The sequence below is a fragment of the Stegastes partitus genome, unplaced genomic scaffold (genome assembly GCF_000690725.1).
Source record: "Stegastes partitus isolate 25-593 unplaced genomic scaffold, Stegastes_partitus-1.0.2 Scaffold655, whole genome shotgun sequence".
NCBI lineage: Eukaryota > Metazoa > Chordata > Actinopteri > Pomacentridae > Stegastes > Stegastes partitus.
In genome coordinates this window covers 127,337-146,307 of record NW_007578386.1, presented here as the reverse complement: position 1 = coordinate 146,307, position 18,971 = coordinate 127,337, and the positions used below count along the sequence as shown (strand labels likewise).

Sequence of the window (18,971 nt, the reverse complement as noted above, 5' to 3'; positions counted from 1 at the left end):
ATGCCTCCACAGCAGCGCTTCGTTTCTTCTGAATTGCACATTTGATACCCCCAGAAGCTACGCATTCTGTGTAGCAAGTGGGCGCAACACATTTTCTGAATCCGGCTCCGGCGTGCCGACGACACCGATGCCCACAGACCGATCACAGGGCTTTCACCCGAACAGCACTGAACTGTAGCAGCTGAGAGACGGATGCGGAGCGAGGGTTTTGCCAAACCCGGAGGATTTCTCACGGCTCACGGACTGGAATGCTCTCCTGTGTGTGTCCCCATGAGCGGATGACAGCCTGCAAACAAACCTATACTGAAAACTTTGAGCTGTCCGTTTGACGCGGGGGTGTTATTGAGATTTTTTTCCTCTTTTTTTTTTTTTTTTTCCTTTCCTCCTCTAAACCAGGTTCCAAGAGCAGACATCATGCAGGTGCAAACTGTGGGCTAGCGACATGACTTGCTGGGCGCTGACGCGTTTCATTGTGCCATGCCAACCCCGCATTGTCAGATGCCATTTTACTCTGCGTCTGGAATTCCAACATACTGGGCCTGTTGTGTAATTAGAAGTTCGTGAGGCAGTAGCAAACAAGCTGGTGCAATGAGAAGCTACGCCGTCCAGGGCATTGTGCGCAATTTGTGCTGAAGCTTATGGGTCCTGCGTACTCAAGCTCCCGGCTTCCACTTGGAGAGGTGTGCTGCGGGGCTACAGCGCACTGGCTGTCGGCTTCACATCTGGACCACTTGGGTACTGTCATCTGCGGCCTGTTCGGACTGTGCACTCCCTGAACTTGTATGTTAAAGGGGAACTGACCGAGCGCCTCGGATGGTGTCGTGTTAGGGAGAAGGGGTGCATATTTGGCTGACGTTATAGGTGATCCACCGGAACACCGCGGTCCAAAGCTGGACTGGCTGACTACTCAAAGGAAAAACGCTCATCCAGCTATGGATTTTGCGTAGCGAAGTCACGCATTTTTAAAGGCAACGCTAGGGTGACATTGCAGTCTTCTCACCACATCGGTTATTTCGTCGTCCGACAAAAAAATAAAAAGAGTGAAAGTGGAGTATTGTCCGTCGTACGTATCAACGCAGTGGGATTTCTACGTCTGGTCGGCGTTCCCCCCCACCCTTCCCGCGGTGACGGTTATGGGTCGGAAGCGGTGTGTCGGTGCAGATTGTTCCAAGATGGCGGCCGGGTGCTGCGGGGTGAAGAAGCAGAAACTGTCGGGATCGCCCGGGTCGGGGGGTCCCGGCGGGGTGGGGGCGGGAAGCGGGGTGGCAGGAACCGGACATTGTGGCTCAGAGTTGGGGATTGGCTCCTCCGCGACTGTTGCAGCGGCGGCGAACGTGAGCAGAGCCAACGGCCTGGGGGGACCCGGGGGTAACGTTAGCGGCAGCAGTAGTAGTAGTGGTAGCAGCGGCACAAACGCTCTGTCCCCAGCCCCGGCCGGTTACACTACATCCGGCCTCTCACCGAATCTCAGCCCGGGACCTGGTTCGGGAAGTGGAGGCAGAAAAATGGTCGTCTCAGCGGAGATGTGCTGCTTCTGTTTTGACGTGCTTTATTGCCATCTGTACGGATACCAACCTCCGAGAACACCCAGGTTTACAAATGATCCCTAGTGAGTATTTCTGTCTTTTGTTGTTTTGCTGCATGTCAAAGCTCACTGTGGTGTCCCCCCTCTGCTAATCTCCACTGCAGCACACTTGACGGGTGTAGCTCCGGATTCTGTTTCGGTGTCAGGATCACAAACTGTCACATCGAAACAACATTTCACTTCTTCACGAATTTAACACGAAAAGCTGCCGATCATAGCTTAAATTGGCCAAGTTAGAATTCGGGCCTTGTCGAGGAGACTGTCTGCACTGGCCCGCAGCTAAACTAGCCGAATATTATCGCTACACTGAATCCACCGTGCTGTTTATCAAGCTGTGTTATTAATCAATGAATGATGCGGCATGTCACTTTTAAATTTCCCGTCGGTGGTGGGCGAAAAAACATTTTACGATACTGTCGGTCCAACTCGAAAACCACTGGCTAACGTTAGCTAAGGGTGTTTGCTACTAGCGTTAGCCGATAACGGCTAGCCACTAACAGTAAAAAAGAAAGAGGGTGGAACGAAGATAACATCGTTTATTTTTTCGGTTTAACGGCAGCATGATCTTTGTTTCGGGCAGATCATTTAACACGCTAACATATAAAACATCAAAAGTTAATGTTCGTGTTCTTAATCCTTTGAGTTACCCTCAATGAACTCTGGGTTGCCACATACTAGGTTTAGCTTCGTTAGCTTTGAGCTACATTAGCTTAGTAACGAAGCACTAATGAGCTTGAAGTAATTAATTTAGTGATAGATGCATTCAAAGTGTCTGATATTATAATGAGATGCCAGTTGAGATTACTCGTGTACAACAGGTTTTGTTTGGTGTGGAAGGCTTCACTGTCGAATTAAGGAAAAATAACAACCGAGTTTAGCATCAAACAACAAAGAAAAGGTGGCACTTGCTAAGTACTTAGCAGTACTAAGCTTTGCTTAATTTATCGGGTGTTAAAGATGGAGTAGTGGCAGTGTCGGATAATGAAAGCAAACAAACAGACGGTGTTTAACCATTTAAAGCATCCACTTAATATGGTATTTATTGAGTGTTATGACCAAAATAGCCCTAAGAGCAGCAAATGTATATTTTCTGTCCGTTACTGCACTCCTGCGCCCTCCACCGAAACATTTTGTCCCCACCTTATGCTTAGATGACCGTTGAAATGTGATAGCATGTGACTTTGCGGCTGTTTTATTCACATTTAGAGGCTGTAAAAAGATTGTTTCCATTTATATCCACTGACCTATATTGGGCGAAAAACCATATTGACAAGGGGCCACCTTTTACACAGATTAAAAACACTGAAGGGAGCTGCTGTATTGTGTTGTCGTTTGCTGCTGTCATGTGACACATTAAAGTGACAGGCAGGCTGCCACTTGGCTAAAAATACAGAGCTGTATACATGTCAATGTATAGTAGTGGTTGTAAATGGTGTGATTTTATTGAGTGTGTACACCTCCATCAGTCCTAAGGCTTTTGATGGTAATCATGTTTTATGATATTAAACAGTCCCTTGTAAACTCTGTAAAACACAATAGATCCATTAATACTAGAGACTGTAATGTGTGTTGAATCTGTTGAAATGATGCTTTTGGGATGTTGAATGGAAATCCAGCATATTGGAGGGATCTTTAATTATACAAGTGTATCCTCAGCGTCTGTCACAGTATTATTTTTATTAGAAGCCTCTCCTCAAGAAACTCCAGGAAAAATGCTTCACACATTTAAATTAAACAACTGATCAAAATTCACAGCGGTGCAGCAATTACTGACCAGTGAGCTGACGTGTCCCTGACAGAGCGCATACAGCTTGCTGTGCCACACCTTTAACGTTGGCTAGTCTGACCAAATGCATGACTGATAATCCTGAAGTGTATTTTTGAATTTAAAATCTAAGAACTGTTTATTTTTGTAATAAAAAGTCAGATGTTTTGTCAATTGACTTCAGACATTCCTGATTCCTTACACAATGCATCTCTAAATCTGCACACAAATCCCCCCCTTAGTGTATTTTCTCAGTGTCGCCCCCTGTCCTAGTGAGATGAGAGTGTTCAGTGAAAAACCAGTCCAGCAGACCCTTCAGTAGGAGTCCCTACCAAAGAAAAATTGGGTGTGTCAGTAAATTTTTTAAAAAATGCCTTCTGGGACCCTTATTTTGAGCCTCAGTGTCTCCACGAAGCGCTAAACCCTCCATAAACATGAGCTAGCATGGTGTGGGTAATCAGGATAAGTGCTTCATTGCAAGAGGCTGTGAGGACTTAAAATGCCTTATCAGGAATGGCGCAGGGATTTCGCCAAATCCCATGTTACCTGGGCATTTCTGTCACCAGTGAAGTGTTGGGCTTATGTCATTTAATAAGAGTGAGCCTTTAGTGCTGACTGATTATTACCAGCTAAACAAATCTACTGATGTGAGCATACAATATTGTAATTTTTCACCCTCCCTTCGACACACAGTCTGAGTTTAGCTTAAAGGACCAGTGTGTAGGATTTAGTGGCATCTAGCGGTGAGGCAGCAGATTGCGACCTCCTGCATATCTGTCCCCTTTTCAAGCGTGCAGGAGAACCTGCGGTGGCGACTGCACAAAGCAAAAGGCCCTCCTCCAGAGCCAGTGTTTGCTTTGTCCATTCTGGGTTACTGTAAAAACACAGCGGGCTGTGTGGAAGACGACCAGCTCTCTGTGTAGATACAAAAGGGTAACTCTAAGCTAACGAAAACACAACTGTTGGTAGTTACAGGTGATTACACAGCAATGAAAACAGAATTATACGTACTAAACTCCGCTTCTGCCAGGAATGCAGCGGGCTAATGCGAACCAAATGTGAAAACTCCCACAGGTTTGAGAAACTGGTACTTGTGGTCTGCGATGTCCTCGACTCGTCCTTCACTTGGGGGCATTGTCACATTGAATTATTGAAATGCTCAGAACAACTGCAACGTTTGATACGGACACAGTGTTCTGCAAAGTTAGCCAGTAAACAGTGCCGGGTCTCAGATTGTGACAGAGTTTTGGTGATGGTGGCAGCACGACAGTTTAGAGATAAGAACGTGTGCTTGTTAAAAATTTATGCTATATTCTATTATACCCATTTCATGTGTAAAACAGCATGAGGCAGTGTGGGTTGTTTGTGTCTGTCCAGCTTATGTGTTGTAGTTATTTAGTTTAAACAGTATTATTTAATCATTTACAGTAAATATTTGTATATGTATTTTGATATAATGGCTTTATTTTGACTGCGAGAAGGTTAATGGACCACTCTCGTCAGCTAGCGTAGCCGCAGGACTGTTAGCATGACTAGTCAGCTCATTTAGCCAGCTGACTCTTAAAGACTTGAATGGATGTATATCTTGACAAGGTAATTGGTTATGTGATATAAAATCTGTGTAATGCCGTCAGATAACATAGATATTGTAAAATTAAGTACGTTAAAGCAGCAAGGGAAGGTACAGAATTGTAACAGCGTGAATTGAGTTTTATCAAATGCCAGCAAACATGTTGGTTTGTTAAATGTGCTTACGTACTAGACTTGGAATACCAGCTTTTTCTCACTGATGGTAAAGAGGAAAATAATCCAGGACAGGTAACATAAACCCACGGTGTGCTCACCACACTACGGTTCTCTAACTGTTCCACACTATGTTTTTTTTTTTTTTTTTTTAAATGGAACTCTTTGCGCACATTTAGTCCAGCTGCAAAGATCTTTCTGTAATTTGTACTTCTATAAATCACAGTTTTATTAGTGGTTTAAAGTGGTTTTTAAAACAGTTGTTTATGTGGAGATGAGCTAAAAAATAAAAATGTAGGATTTGTTAAACGAGGAGACGTTTGGTAGATGTTTCTTTTTGTTCAATTAAAATGAGCTCAAGATTTTCTCCCATAAATAAATACAAAATATGTGTATCAAAGGTGAGCGTATGAGACTAATATTGATCCCGACATTCTAATTTTTTTCACTGGGGAAAACTGCTCAGCTGTTCTATCCTATTGTGTACAAAACAAGACATTTAAAGTCTTTATCTTGGGCTTTGGAAAACACTCATTGACGTTTTCCAGCATTTTCTGACATTTTATTGACCAATCAACTCATCAGAAATAATCAGATCATATGTTTATTAGTGCTAATTTTAATGTAGTCTTTGTAATGAGCTGGATTCTCTATCAAAGAGAAATAACATACAGGCTCCTTTTGGGTCCATATAAAGAAAAATAAGGGAGAGAAAATGTGACTAAAAGCCTCTGCATGGGCGTCTTTGTTTTAAATAACACAAGAAAACTCTGGAGTAGAACGATTAGTGCCTGTTACCAAAGAATTAATCAGTGACACGAGTCATTTTGCGACTGGGTAACTGTGTCATGCTGAATTTTGATTTACCGGCGAGCACTCTTTGACTTGATCTTGAGAAAAAAATTTAAATATCTCGAGCCCTGTGGTGGTTGTGACGCGACATGTGAGACCAAGACTTTAGTTGACCATAAATCGGTGAACAAGATTTACTTTGTTGATTTAAATGACAGAGAAAATAAAAATTGGTTGCAGTAAAGCTTGAAGCACCAACAGCTAATCAGCCAGTGCAGATTGTAGAATTATATTATTTCTATACAGATAACTGGAAAGTGTTGGTTGTAAAAAAAGGGTGTTGGCTGTTATTTTCATATTTTTGCATGACCGTCACTCTGCTTTGCATAATTTCGCTCCTAATGCCTTCGACTGTTGTTGCATAAAAATGAACATTTGTTCTGCAAACCCAGATGAGATGAGATACCTTTAAACACACTCTGCAGAAGCCCCGTTGGCTGCAGTTATACAGTTTTTAATTGGGCGTATTCATTGTCATTCACACCCTTGTTTATGAATCAGACGAGAGATTGCCATATCTGAGCAGATTCTTTGTTGTAATCAATTTGTTATTCCCCAGGCTGGTGTTCTTTCCCACAAGCTATTTCACCATAAAAGCTGGAAAATCCCTCTATCTACATAAAAGGCGAGACAACTGAAAGAAAAAGACTTAAAAGAATTGGTTTTGCTGTCATGGGTGGACAGATGGCCCAGTGCTCTGAGGAGAGAGAAAAAACAAAAAAGCTGCAGTCTTTGATGAAAACTGATCCATCATGATGTGAAAAACACTTCCACCCAACGTGAATCAGAACTCCGGCACGCGAGCCAGCATATCGAAGCAATGCGTGCCGTTCACCACCTTTCATACATCTGCTGTGCATGTCACTGAAGTTCAGCTGGTTTAAGATGTTCCCTTGTTCTTGTCTGTTTTTCAGCCCGCTGTTTGTCACATGGAAAATAGGCAGAGACAAGCGGTTGAGGGGTTGTATAGGTACATTTTCTGCCATGAATCTGCACTCAGGACTCAGGGAGTACACCCTTACCAGGTAAGCAACGACACACTCGTCCAGGTATCACGGTTGATCAGGTGCTGCGATGGTGTAAGCTTGTAGAGAAACGGCACGAGGACTGAAGAACAAGGAGCAAATTGGAATTGAGAACTTTAACACGGGCACCTTTGTACAAACAGTAACAGTAACAGGAAGTTGCCCCGTGAACTTGCTTTGTGCATGACTGTAAAGAATTTACCTCATAAGAAGAAATCAATCTCACCTGTTTGGCTTTCTGTAACGCTGTGTCGAACATGTGTCTCTTTGATCCCAGGTCCTCCTGGGGGTTCAAAAGACATTCAAAGAATACTTACTAATGTCCTTAAGTCAGTTTTTCCACTTGATGTCTATTGAAAAAAAAAGAGAAGACAGGGTGCCATAAAAGGTAACTCTGTGTTCAGATGTTCAGACTGATAGACACTGACAATATGCTGTGTAGTGTGTGTGTGTGAATGTGTTGTCTGTCTGGACAACTGTTGCATTTCCATCCATCCATCAGGCTTCACAGGGGGGCTGTAGTCTATCCCAGCTGACGTTAGGAGGGTCCACCAGACCATCACGTGGCTAACAGACAGACTAGCATGCATCCTCACACACACACACAACCACTGCCAATTTAGAAACACTAATTAACTTAGCATGCATGTCCGGAGGAGCACCCACAGAAAACTCACATAGGCACGGTGGGAGCATGCAAACAGGAAGTTCTCCAGCCAACCAGCAGGTTTAGACCCAGAATCATCTAGCTAACCACTGCTGAATAGGAATCTAAATACAGTATGTATGTTTTGACCTTAATTTAAATTCAATCCATCTCAGCAGATCTGTGGCGAGGAATGAAACTAATTAAACGAGGTGTGGCTATTAAGTATTGAGCTAATGATGTAATTCAGCTGCATTCATTTCAGTTGTATTTAAACTTCCAGGCGTTGTCTACGCTTGTCCATCGGTCAGTATATACTATGGGGTACATGCATGTGTGCTGTGGTTCCACTTACATCAGCTCAGTCTTGTTATTTAATAGCCACACTTCGTACGGTGCGGTGGTTATCTTATACCGTCTGCTTTAGTGTGTGATACGCTTATACCGAACAGCTGCTAATGTACAGCAACGTAATGTGTAAAGTAAGGATCTGACCCAGGAGCAGCTTTGTAGGGAGCTGGATAAGGGAAACTTGCTTCAACTCCAACACCATGCAGCGTAGCAACGAGACAGCAGGCATGCAGCAAATCAAAAACGTGTCACGCCGGCTTTGTCAGAGTTAATGGTCTCCTCCACGCTGAGAAGTATCGGCAGGTTCTTAGATATCACACAGGACCACCAGAGAGGCTTCCAAATTCTTTATGCAGCAGGACACTGACCCCAAAGTCATAAAGAAGCGTCTTCAGCTATAAGCAGCAGCAGACGCTATGGCCCCCACACATCTCCACATGGTAGACGGTCTGGAATCACATGAAGACACAGAAACAGTGGAGACAGCCTGAAACCACAGAAGAACCGGTAGAGTTTCTTCTCTTCCAGCAGCCGACCTGCCAGGCAGCTTGAAAATCTGCTTGTTGTCTAAAAGGGGAAGGGTGCTCCAGCTAACTATCGATTTGATTTTTTCTACTTTCCACGAGTGCCTGCATGTTTTGCGCAGCACATTTGCACAGTTGAGTCTCGGTAGGCCGCTCGATACGGGGCCAGTGTTTAGAGGTTCTGTTTGAGAGAGGAGCGAGTAAACACCTGGGCTGGAATGTCTTCCTAAGTGCTTCTTGACCTGAAGGCAGCCACAGCTGACTTGTCAAATACATGTAAACACACACACGCCTCCCTGCAGGGTATTGTGTACACACACATTGTTTGACATGCGACGACCCCGCTGGCCTCTATATGTCCACGGGCGGTTCATGTTAGAGGAAAGCCCTCACAACAGCACAAACAGTGTGTTGCGTTATGTCCTTTTTCATTCGTCCACCAGGAGTCAGGCATTTAAAAAGTCCCAGCATTTAAACTATCGCACCTTCTGAAGCTCGATTGCTGTTTTCTGAATCGTCTCTTGTAACGTCGTCCTTCTTTGTGCTTTTTTTTTTTTCTACCTGCAGTGCCCTTAAAGACAGCCGCTTCCCCCCTATGACAAGGGATGAGCTGCCTCGCCTCTTCTGCTCAGTGTCTCTTCTCACCAACTTTGAAGACGTCGGTGATTACCTTGACTGGGAGGTAAGCTTTGCTCGAGCATAGCTGAGCGCAGCAATTGCCCCCGCACTGAGAATAATAGCTCCTGTGGTGCTTTACAGCTGCGATGCTCATTCGGAGCCGTGTCAAGTCTCTCTGCTTTTCACATTCACCTGTACGTCCACGTTTCTTTGGGGGTTTTTCTGGCTGTGTCACCAACCAGCATTCTGGAAACTAACACTCGTGTAGTTTTTTGGAGGGAGGATCTTATGTGATATTAATGGATCTGCATGTTGAAAAACAGTGCTCTGAATTAAAACTTTAATTTTGCCAATTAAGATTTTGGCGTTCAAAGTGGAAGCAGCCAGACTGGGAGCTGTTTGATGCTCTGCGTTAGGAATGTTCCCCGAAGTACAGCGAAAAATGTGTCTATCAGCTGTCCTCCATGGAAGAAAAAAGAGAATTTGAGCTTCTAGTTTAATTAATAGTTTTTAATTGTCGCCTTCATTTCCACTACAAGTGTTAGAATGAAGAAATTTTAAAAACTAAACTCTCTCCCTACACGATTAAAGCTAATGGAAAACTGGGAGTAAACTGAGGCCGTACCTTGCTGGCACAAATGCACATACGTCGCATTTATTTGTAAAACGTAAGAGTCTTTTCCTAAAGCACAGTTTCAGCAGAATAACTTGCTGTTGTTACACATTTGACAGTCCGGTTTGTTTTCCTGCACGGAGGAATTTCTGGCACTTCCTATCGAGGTTTTAGAGAGAAATGTCCAGTGCCCATATATATATGCTTACACTTGAGAATATAAATAACACATCATCTTTTTAACCAGTTTAGTTATCTGTTGTTAAACATAGCAGACAGGAAAGTGGTTAGAGTTCTGTCAAATAACATAACAGACTCATTGACTTCAATGGATGGAGCAGTTTATAGAGTTTAACATGTGTTTCTGTTTGTTGTTTGAACTCTAGGTGGGTGTGCACGGTATTAGGATAGAGTTTTTCAATGAAAAAGGATCAAAACGCACCGCCACCTACCTACCAGAGGTTGCAAAGGAGCAAGGTGGGATGTGTTTGTGCCCCTCACTTTCCAGCATCATCAGTTTTTTTTAATCCAGATGTTGATTATTGAACTGTTTGGATTTCTCTGTTTTGTTTTTTAAATCTAGGTTGGGACCACATTCAAACCATAGATTCCTTACTACGAAAGGGAGGTTACAAAGCTCCCATCACAAATGACTTCAGGAAGACCATTAAGTTAACCAGGTAAAGCTGCTTTTAGTGGATTCAATTATTTATGTATGGCCGTTCATTAATGTGTCACTGCTGCACTTTGCTACACATAGATGGATAGATGGATAGATGGATAGATAGATAGATAGATAGATAGATAGATAGATAGATAGATAGATGGATAGATAGATAGATAGATAGATAGATAGATAGATAGATGGATGGATGGATGGATGGATGGATGGATGGATGGATAGATAGATAGGACGCCAACAATAAACATATAACACCTATAAAAACACACTTAAGACACAAGCTCACAAAGCACAGACGTCTAAAAGTTAAAAAGAAATAGCAGCCGATAAAATGTACCATAAGGCTGCACACGGCTGGTAGAACCGAACCGTTTGAAACCACATTTTAAAAGAAGTGTGTGACCAGATGTGGTCGTCATCTGTTTGGAGAGCAGCTCCAGCATATGAGTAAAGTTCCATCAAACCTTACAGTAATCTGGGGATCTATATACTCCACTATAGGCTAAATCAGCCATTCTGTTGTGTTGTTCAAATTCTCAGCTGTAAGTTTAATCTGCTGCTATAAAATCGTCGTATGGAAATGTTGCGTACAGAAGCTGTTCCTGTATCAGTCCATGTGTCCATCATCCAGCTGTTAGAAGAAAAGCGAAACTTTAACTGCTAGGAAATGTGATTTTCTTATGTTATGATTGCCTGGTGAGCAAAATACTCCTTGTGTTCACATTAAAAGTCACAAAAAATGGCCCGCTACATGAAGCCGATATCCACTGTAGGAACATCTGGGCCATTTCTAGACTTCTGTGTGTGTTCTGACCACAACAGCTGCCCCTGTAGAACCTCTTGCAGCCCATTTTCAGAGGAGAAAAACAAACCTAGTCCAAGGTAGGTGCTTCTGAGCTGAATAACTGCTGGGTGGGTCTCGGCACCGGCTGGTTAGACTTGGAGAGGACGAGAAACGGTGTTTTTCTGCCCTCGATGTCCTCGAGTGGCAGTCTTTCCTCGCTAACACACCGTCCTCGATGTAAAATTCATCATACAGGCCAACATAACAAACCTCCATCGCTCTGCTGTTGCAGCTACATCCAGTATCTTTTCCTTGTTGTTGTTTTGATGCACTCTGAGTTAAGCTTTCTGATTCTACACGACAATAGAAACACAAAGGCTAAAAGAGCAGAACAGGGAACTAGATGTTGGTGCTACCACATGCCTGTCAGGAGCTCTTGCAGCAGGAAGCCACCTGTTGTCTGTTGAAGTGCTTCTCAGCTGCTCACTGACGTTGTTCGCATCATGATTTTAAATTAAAGGTACGATTAAATGGCACCGTGAAAGAGCAGAACAACAGAACTGAGCAGGAGATAATGGGGACAGAGAGGAAGTGGAAGCGGTGGAACATGTCAGTGGCTGACGTTTCACTGCCAAATTCCACCAAAACCACCAAAAAAACAACTCAGGTTTGATTGGTTGTGCGTCATGCAACGGAAAGTGTTCTGTTCAAAATGACAGTTTGCTTTTCTCCAGTAGTCTGGAAAGACCATCCAAGGTCTCAACTTTCAGTGGTGCCGTCCTCTTTTACCTGAACATCAGGATTTCAAATACAGTCGTGACTCGATAATCTGACCCTTAACAATCTGAAAACCCTGCTATCTGATGGAAAAAAACGAACAGAACCCATAAAAACAGCCTTAACACAGCGACAGCCTTGGATTCTGACTCCAAAATGACATTTAATGTCACCAATCAGGATAACGGCGTATTATCTGACTGAACAATCCCACAGATTGGCTACGTTCACACTGCAGGACTTGATGCTTAATTCAGGTTTTTTGTGAGTTCGTTCACATTTCCAGTTCAATGCGACTTGTATGTGATCTGCTGTGTGAACACGAAGACGTCACACGCAGCGTATCTTGCCCGCCACTCCCCGACCGCCACCACCGATGGTGGAAACAGAAGTGTGAGCGCTAACTAAACTAGAATCAGCAGCCAAGTACTGCCTGTGTGTTCTGGACACTTCCACCCCATCAGAGCGCTGCCCCGGGAACGTGCCCAAGCACACCGGTCAATTAGGTGTGACATCCAGCGATGTGTAGTGTTCTAACAAGACACTAGTTATTATAACAACTGTGAACAATAAATATTGACAACTAATGAGCCTTCCAGCATCAAGTCCTCCTTGTATCTCGACCTCCGTCTTGACAATCCGACATAAAAGAAGGTTTTGCATTTAGTGTCGGATTATCGAGTCACGACTGTATGATAAGAATTAAAATGCTCACCGGAACCATACCTGAGACATTAGTTGCTCAGTCTAGTTGTAGATATGTTAGCAATACGTTGTTGAGTAGCTCACTTATAAAATATTTGCACACAAGCCCCAACAATAATGAAGCTACTGCTACTTTAATAACAGTTATTTTAGTGTATTTGGCTGCTGTTCACGGTTCATTTAAGGTTAATATATTAAAGATTAGTTTGTAATAACACCCATCATGCTTGTGCAGATGGATTCAATGCAGCCAAAGTACGTTGTGAATACGTTCTAATGGTTAATGTCAGTGTTGTGGAGAGATGTTAAAACGACAGTGTTGTATGTTGTGGTGGCCTCAGACATGGTGCAGATGTTCTGGAGTTTGTTTTTGCTTCAGAGATAATTACAAATATCCGGCGTATGATTATGTAGCCGCGATACATCCAAGGCGTGTCAACAGCTGTCTGCCTTTATCCCAGAGAGTCTTTTTTTTTATGTGGAGTGAGTTAGAGGACAGTCTGGACACAGTGTCAGTCTGCACATTAACTGTGTGTAATTGACTCGTATCGTCGGTGATGGAGGACGAGGAACAGCTTCTCTGTAAATATTGACACTCCTTTAAACCGAGGGCTTTGCTCTGCTTCGCTAACAGACCGCCTCCTAACACAGGATCAGCCTGCCTGTACCGACACGTCTTCTTGTCGTTCCCAGGTACCGTAGCGAGAAGATGACGATGGGTTATGCAGAGTACATCGCCCACCGCCAGCACCATCACTACCAGAATGGCATTGGGCACCCTCTACCACCCTACAACCATTATTCCTGACAGCGAGCCGCATGACCAATCATTGGACCTCTCCGCGGACCTTTTCCCAGGAGAGCCTGCCCCCTCCTGGTCTAGCTATTTCTACTACTGTACCATTTTATGATGATAGTTTCCGTTGCCATGCTGGCCGTCTCCCAGACGTTGACATGGCAACGGGTGGCAACGAAGCATCATTTGATTATGGCAAGAAATCCACACGTTTCTTTGTTTTCTTTCTTTGCCTGTGGTTAAGTTTTTGCAGCATATGTATACCTATATCTATAACCCCCCCTTCATATTTTTGAAACGAAACAAATATTAGATTTATTTAATCTTTTCAGCAAAACCTAATCAGGTGTTTGATTCTGTGGATGGAAGGAAGTCGCTTACGGTGGATTAGTCTCGCGCTTCTATTGTTTAGGCTTTGCTACACTTTTACTTTTACTAAGAAAACTCTTTGTTTTTTTTAAATTTTCCTCATTTTTTTCTTGATCTTACTATCCAGACATGTAATACCATGTAGCAAGGCAACTGCAGTTCTCAAAGGCTGTGTCGTCTCTACTCTGATTCCTCTCAAAAAACAAAAAAAAACTAACAAAAAAAAAAGACTGTTGAGGTTGTTTTAGCCTTGTAAACTCTTGTAGTGTCGTAGTTGGAACTATGTATTGGGATATGTATACTCCAAAGTATAGCTGGTAGGATTGTGACGCCCTTTGTCCGGCCTTTGCTGGTACCGTTTATTGATTGAGCTCACAATCGTCGTGTGTATGTCTGTGTGTGGATTTAGACGTCGGTCTGCCACAAAAGATTAAAAAGTAGAGTAAATTAGAAATTGGATTTTTACCCAAAGTGTCCCTACAGAGAGTCTTCTGGAAAACCTCCCCCTCTGAGTATTTGTAGTGTTTTGTGGTGGAACCTGTAAACCTTGAACTGCATTTGTTTGGCTCGACCTTAAAGCTACGTTCCCTCTTTGTTTTGTTTTGTTCCTTTTAACTTTTTCAAATTTACGGTAATTGCGGAGGAAGCCATTTTGTCTGAGGATAATCACATCTGCGCAGGCGATTTGTTGATTAAAAAAAAACGGGCTACAAGTGGGTCTGAGTTCCCCGCATTGGAGAAGAGGGGGAGCAGACGTAACTACAGGTCCCTAAAAAACAAAAAATAAAAAATCAAAGTACGTGCATGAACATTTAAATGAACAGTCTGTTGGGTTCTGAGTTTACTGGCAGGGAGTCACTCGACAGGGACATGCTATAACTACTTAAAGCCATATTCTCTTATCTTTATTCCACACTTTGTAAGAGTAGTCTGTTGTTTGGCTCGACGTGTTTGCATCCGGCGGACGTGATGTCGGGTTTTCTTCAGCCCTCTGAATGCAAACACAGGCGGCCAGCCTCAGGCCGGGCTGCATCACCGGATTCCTGTCCAACCCCCGGCGGTTTCACTCATTCGTCAGACGTCTTGTTAGTCGTGGAAACATCGTCTTGCCTTTTTCAGATTATAGCTAACCATTGTCACTCGTCCACCAAGTCTTACCTTTTGAACGAAGACGCACCACTTAGACGCACAAACGCAGCGATCCGATGTTAGTGTCACGTAGAAGAAGTGCATGTGAGTTGATTTAGTCGTTGAAACCGCACCACCACCACCACCACCACCACCACCACCACCACCGTGCTCCTCTGCTCCTCGCTGAGATCCAGGGAATGTTTTGATTCGCGGTCTGTTTTGTCAGCTGTTTGGCAGCCGCCTGCAGCAAACACGGTTGGATTAGTCGGAGCAGAATCCCTGCGTGGGGGCCGAGCAGCTCGCAGTCGAGGTCTACACATTAAAAAAAAAAGAAAAGAAAAAAATAGCCAGGGCTTTGTACGGACTTAAGAAGCCATTTCCCATCTAAATCGTACTTGTCGTGAGTCACATCCACACACACACTAGGCTAGTTGGGTTTACTTCTCCAGAATGTTCGAGCTGTCCAGGATCCCAGCGCGATCCGCTCGTTTTGGGTTTTTTAGTTTCGCTAACTGGAATTTTTTGAGAGGTTCTTGTTACTTGACCAACATCTTTCTTTGTAACAGCCTTTACTAACTGACAGGTTATTTTTTTCTTTATGCAAAAATGTCAAGGGCTTTTGGCACTCCATCCACAGTAACCCGAAATGACCCAGATTTCAGTTGTGTTGCCTTAAATGAATGATTTAATAAGCGGTGGACCGGTAGACGACGCTCTGAGTGCTCCTCCAGCCCATGGTTTGCTCCTTTCCAGCTTCACGTTCACACCACAGCGCAGGAACGAACGGGCCTCCGATGGCGGTTTGGACGCTAGTGCTGATGCTCTCGTAGACGTACAGGGGATCCTGTATGCTAACCCAGCTGGTTCCACCCGTAGACTTCATTTCTGCTCAGACGTCGGGCGCTGTGGTGTTGTTCTCTTAATGTTTAAACCATGGGAAGACAGCTTTATGCCTCCAGAAAAAATGTATCCTTATCTGCAAAGTACACTACACACAGAGGAGGAGCAGTCAGGCGTCCGTCTCCCGGCCCATTTGAAACAGCACAACCTGAATTATTCTGCTGCAAAACCAAATTGACCATGCTCTTTTACATATATGTCTTTGTATACACATGCAATGTATTTAGTTGCATGTATGTATGAGTATGAGACCTATGGTTTTATCCATGATATGCTTGATCTATGGCTTAGACACTCTTATTAACCATTAAGAGATTTAAAAGACAAATATGGTGCTATCGGACCTCATATTGGGGTGGTCACAGCTCGTGACTGGTCATGCGGACTCATTGATCATATCATATACTTAAAGATGCTGCATGTAAGATTTTCTCGTCGGCGCGTCGCCGCCAAACGAGTCGTGGCGGCACATTTTAATTCTGAAGGATCACCATTAGAAACGGTAGCCCCAAGAGAAGAACCTCTGCTCAGTCCACTGTGGGTGATTTTTGGGATCAATTCCCTATGGGAAAACCAGACCGATGCTAAATGAAGAAGGAACAGTTCCAGCAGCAACACGTCACCGGGGCTACGGAATGTACTGTTAATGGTCGTCATCACAGTTTAGCGGCGACGCATCGAGAGAAAATCCTACATGTGTGACCTTTACTATCCTTGATATATGCAGATCTGTTCAACAGGTGTTTTTTTGTTTTGTTTTTTGTTTTTTTTTTGGTTTCTGTTTTTCCTACCAGTGCAAGTCAACACCCCTGCAGGTTTGAAAGGACAAGAAGTCACACGTTGAACCTCCTCCCCCTCGATTCCTCCCGACACTGTGGCCCAACCTCATGGCCGAGTTTGTCAAGGTGTGACGTGTGCGTGTCGCTCGGTAGACGGTGGCAGTAGTAGTAGTCGTCGTAGTGGTCGTTGCCTCTCCTGGAAGATTGGGCGCCGTGTTTACAGAGCTCAGTTTTCCTTCTAGCTGCTGAATCGTTTGACCTCCTCCGAAAGGGCAAGGGTTAGTTGACTAGGTGGTGTTGTCGAGGCTCTCGCCGCCTCTTTTTTAAACTATGTGGAAGGTAAGCATCTCCTGCAGCGGGGGGACGAAGAGTTAACGCCGAATACAGCCCCGCTCCTGTACTGATGAACTGTTCAAAGCATTGATACCTCATAGGACATTATGGAACGACATTAGTAGTTTGTTTGTAGCAGATCGTGTTTTGGTTCCATACCAGGGTTAGAGTTCAGCCTCAGCATTCCTTCCGTGGTCATTCTCATATTTCGTGGAATGCTCAAGCTCGTGTTACCTTCGTATGTCGTGACTGAACCAAAGATGCCAGCGGCCATGCCCAAATGCTGCTCTTCAGGCCTGGCTTCCTGTCCTTCCAAAAAACACCCCTGCAAATAAAAAAAAAAAAAAAAAACAACAATGTTCTTTATGTCTTTTTATTTGTGCGATTTCTCAACTTGTCTTGACTTTACGAAGCAACCCGATTTTTGTTCAATGAGTTTTCATTGAGTCCGTCTCTGAAGCCGTACGCGGCGTTGAGGATGGTAAAAATGGTTGCAAATTGTTGTTACTTGTTTTGTTTATTATTATTATTATTATTATTATTAGTATTATTATTATTGCTATAATTTTCAAAAATGAAAATCCCATGGTGTGCCTCCTAGCTTTATGGGTTTATAAATGTTTTTTCCCTAAAGACCAGCAGTTATACTTTGTACAAAAGATGGATTTTTCCTTATTTTTTATGCCATTAAAGATGAAAAAAGCCTGTTTTCTTTACTCTGGACCCAGTAGCTGCACTGGTTATACAATCGCACTGATAGAAGAGTTAAAAAAAAAGAAAAGAGAAAAGAATAAGAAAAAGAAAAAAAACAGACTAAGTGAATCAATAATAATAATGATAATGACAAATGAAATAAGAACTACAATAAACTTGTGTTTGAAACTTTTATTATAAAAAAAAAGCTATTAAAAAAAAAGAAAATAAAAAAAGAAAATGACTGTTTTTGTACATCAAAATAAATTCTTTTCAAAAGAATATTTTGGATCTAGTTTCAGAATTATTTTAGTGGTTTTCTATGTTCTGAATTTTGGAGACACCGACTTCTACGACGTGTCGCTGTACAAAAATGACTTTCTTCTGTTGCAGTGGCCTGATGATGGGCTGGGAGGGTTACCTGGTGTAACTCCTCATACCAACTTTGATTTCTTTTCCTTTGGATCTTTTTGTTTTTTCTTCTGCTTTAGTAACTTGAAAAATGTTGATGGAATAATATGAACTGGGAACTTCAAAAATCCATCCCTCCTCCTCCTCCTCCTCCCTGTAGAGCTAGACCCTTCCTCCTTTCCTATTGAATTGCTGTTAGTGTGACGAGACTTGAAATGGGCATTTATTATGATAGTATGACTCCAAAAGAAAAGAAAAAAAAAAATCACAAAATATACACACACAAAAAAAAACAAACAAACACAAGAAGAAAAAAAAAAAAGCAAAAAATTGCAAAAGCAAAGTGTGGGGAGGGTTGAAAGAATATATATAGATGGGTTATCTGAGTATGTAAGCAATGGCTGTGAAGATAATGTAGTTTTAAACATTGTTATTACCTTTTAAAATCATTTATTCAATAAAAAATACAAAATCAACTGAAACGAGAACACGTGTCGGTCTATTGTCTCTGCACATCCACGGCTCAAGTTCAATAAAGTCCATGATTCATGCTTGAGAACAAAGAAGCAGCTGTATTGTCTTTTCAACCTGCTGTATGAGTGAATGTGGCTCTAATGATTCAGGATCATGATATGCATTGTTTTTTTCTGCAACTCAAGTTTATCTTTTTTGTGTTTTGTGGAATGAAGTGCACCTAAAGTCTGACCAGAGCTGCATTATGTGTGTCACTAGTATGATATCAGTATTGCATTTTTCCAATCTCCCAGGTATCATCAGCACCTGGATGTCATCACACCCTTCACTCATATGTGATTAATGCTCATTCTTCAACAGTTTGTGGCTCATTTACCAAAGTAATAAATGTTCAGGATGAGCCTTTAACCTCAGA

The 18,971-nt window shown here is 43.0% G+C and overlaps 1 protein-coding gene across 1 annotated transcript; it reads left to right on the top strand.

Annotated features, from left to right (window-relative positions):
* The first annotated feature begins 323 nt into the window (after positions 1 to 323).
* Positions 324 to 18,564, top strand: ammecr1 (AMMECR nuclear protein 1). The gene is made up of 6 exons (XM_008290091.1): positions 324 to 1,609; positions 6,860 to 6,970; positions 9,059 to 9,173; positions 10,109 to 10,199; positions 10,306 to 10,402; positions 13,364 to 18,564. The coding sequence occupies exons 1-6, from the start codon at positions 1,134 to 1,136 to the stop codon at positions 13,476 to 13,478; spliced, it is 1,005 nt and encodes a 334-aa protein (XP_008288313.1). The 5' UTR covers positions 324 to 1,133; the 3' UTR covers positions 13,479 to 18,564.
* The last annotated feature ends 407 nt before the right edge of the window (positions 18,565 to 18,971 follow it).

What these genes read in the sequence shown, in the direction of transcription:
- ammecr1 (XM_008290091.1), top strand. Translation starts at nt 1,134, where the DNA reads ATGGGTCGGAAGCGGTGTGTCGGTGCAGATTGTTCCAAGATGGCGGCC. An exon ending in AGGTTTACAAATGATCCCTA is followed by an intron (nt 1,610 to 6,859) that starts GTGAGTATTTCT and finishes TCTGTTTTTCAG; the next exon opens with CCCGCTGTTTGTCACATGGA. An exon ending in GTGATTACCTTGACTGGGAG is followed by an intron (nt 9,174 to 10,108) that starts GTAAGCTTTGCT and finishes TTTGAACTCTAG; the next exon opens with GTGGGTGTGCACGGTATTAG.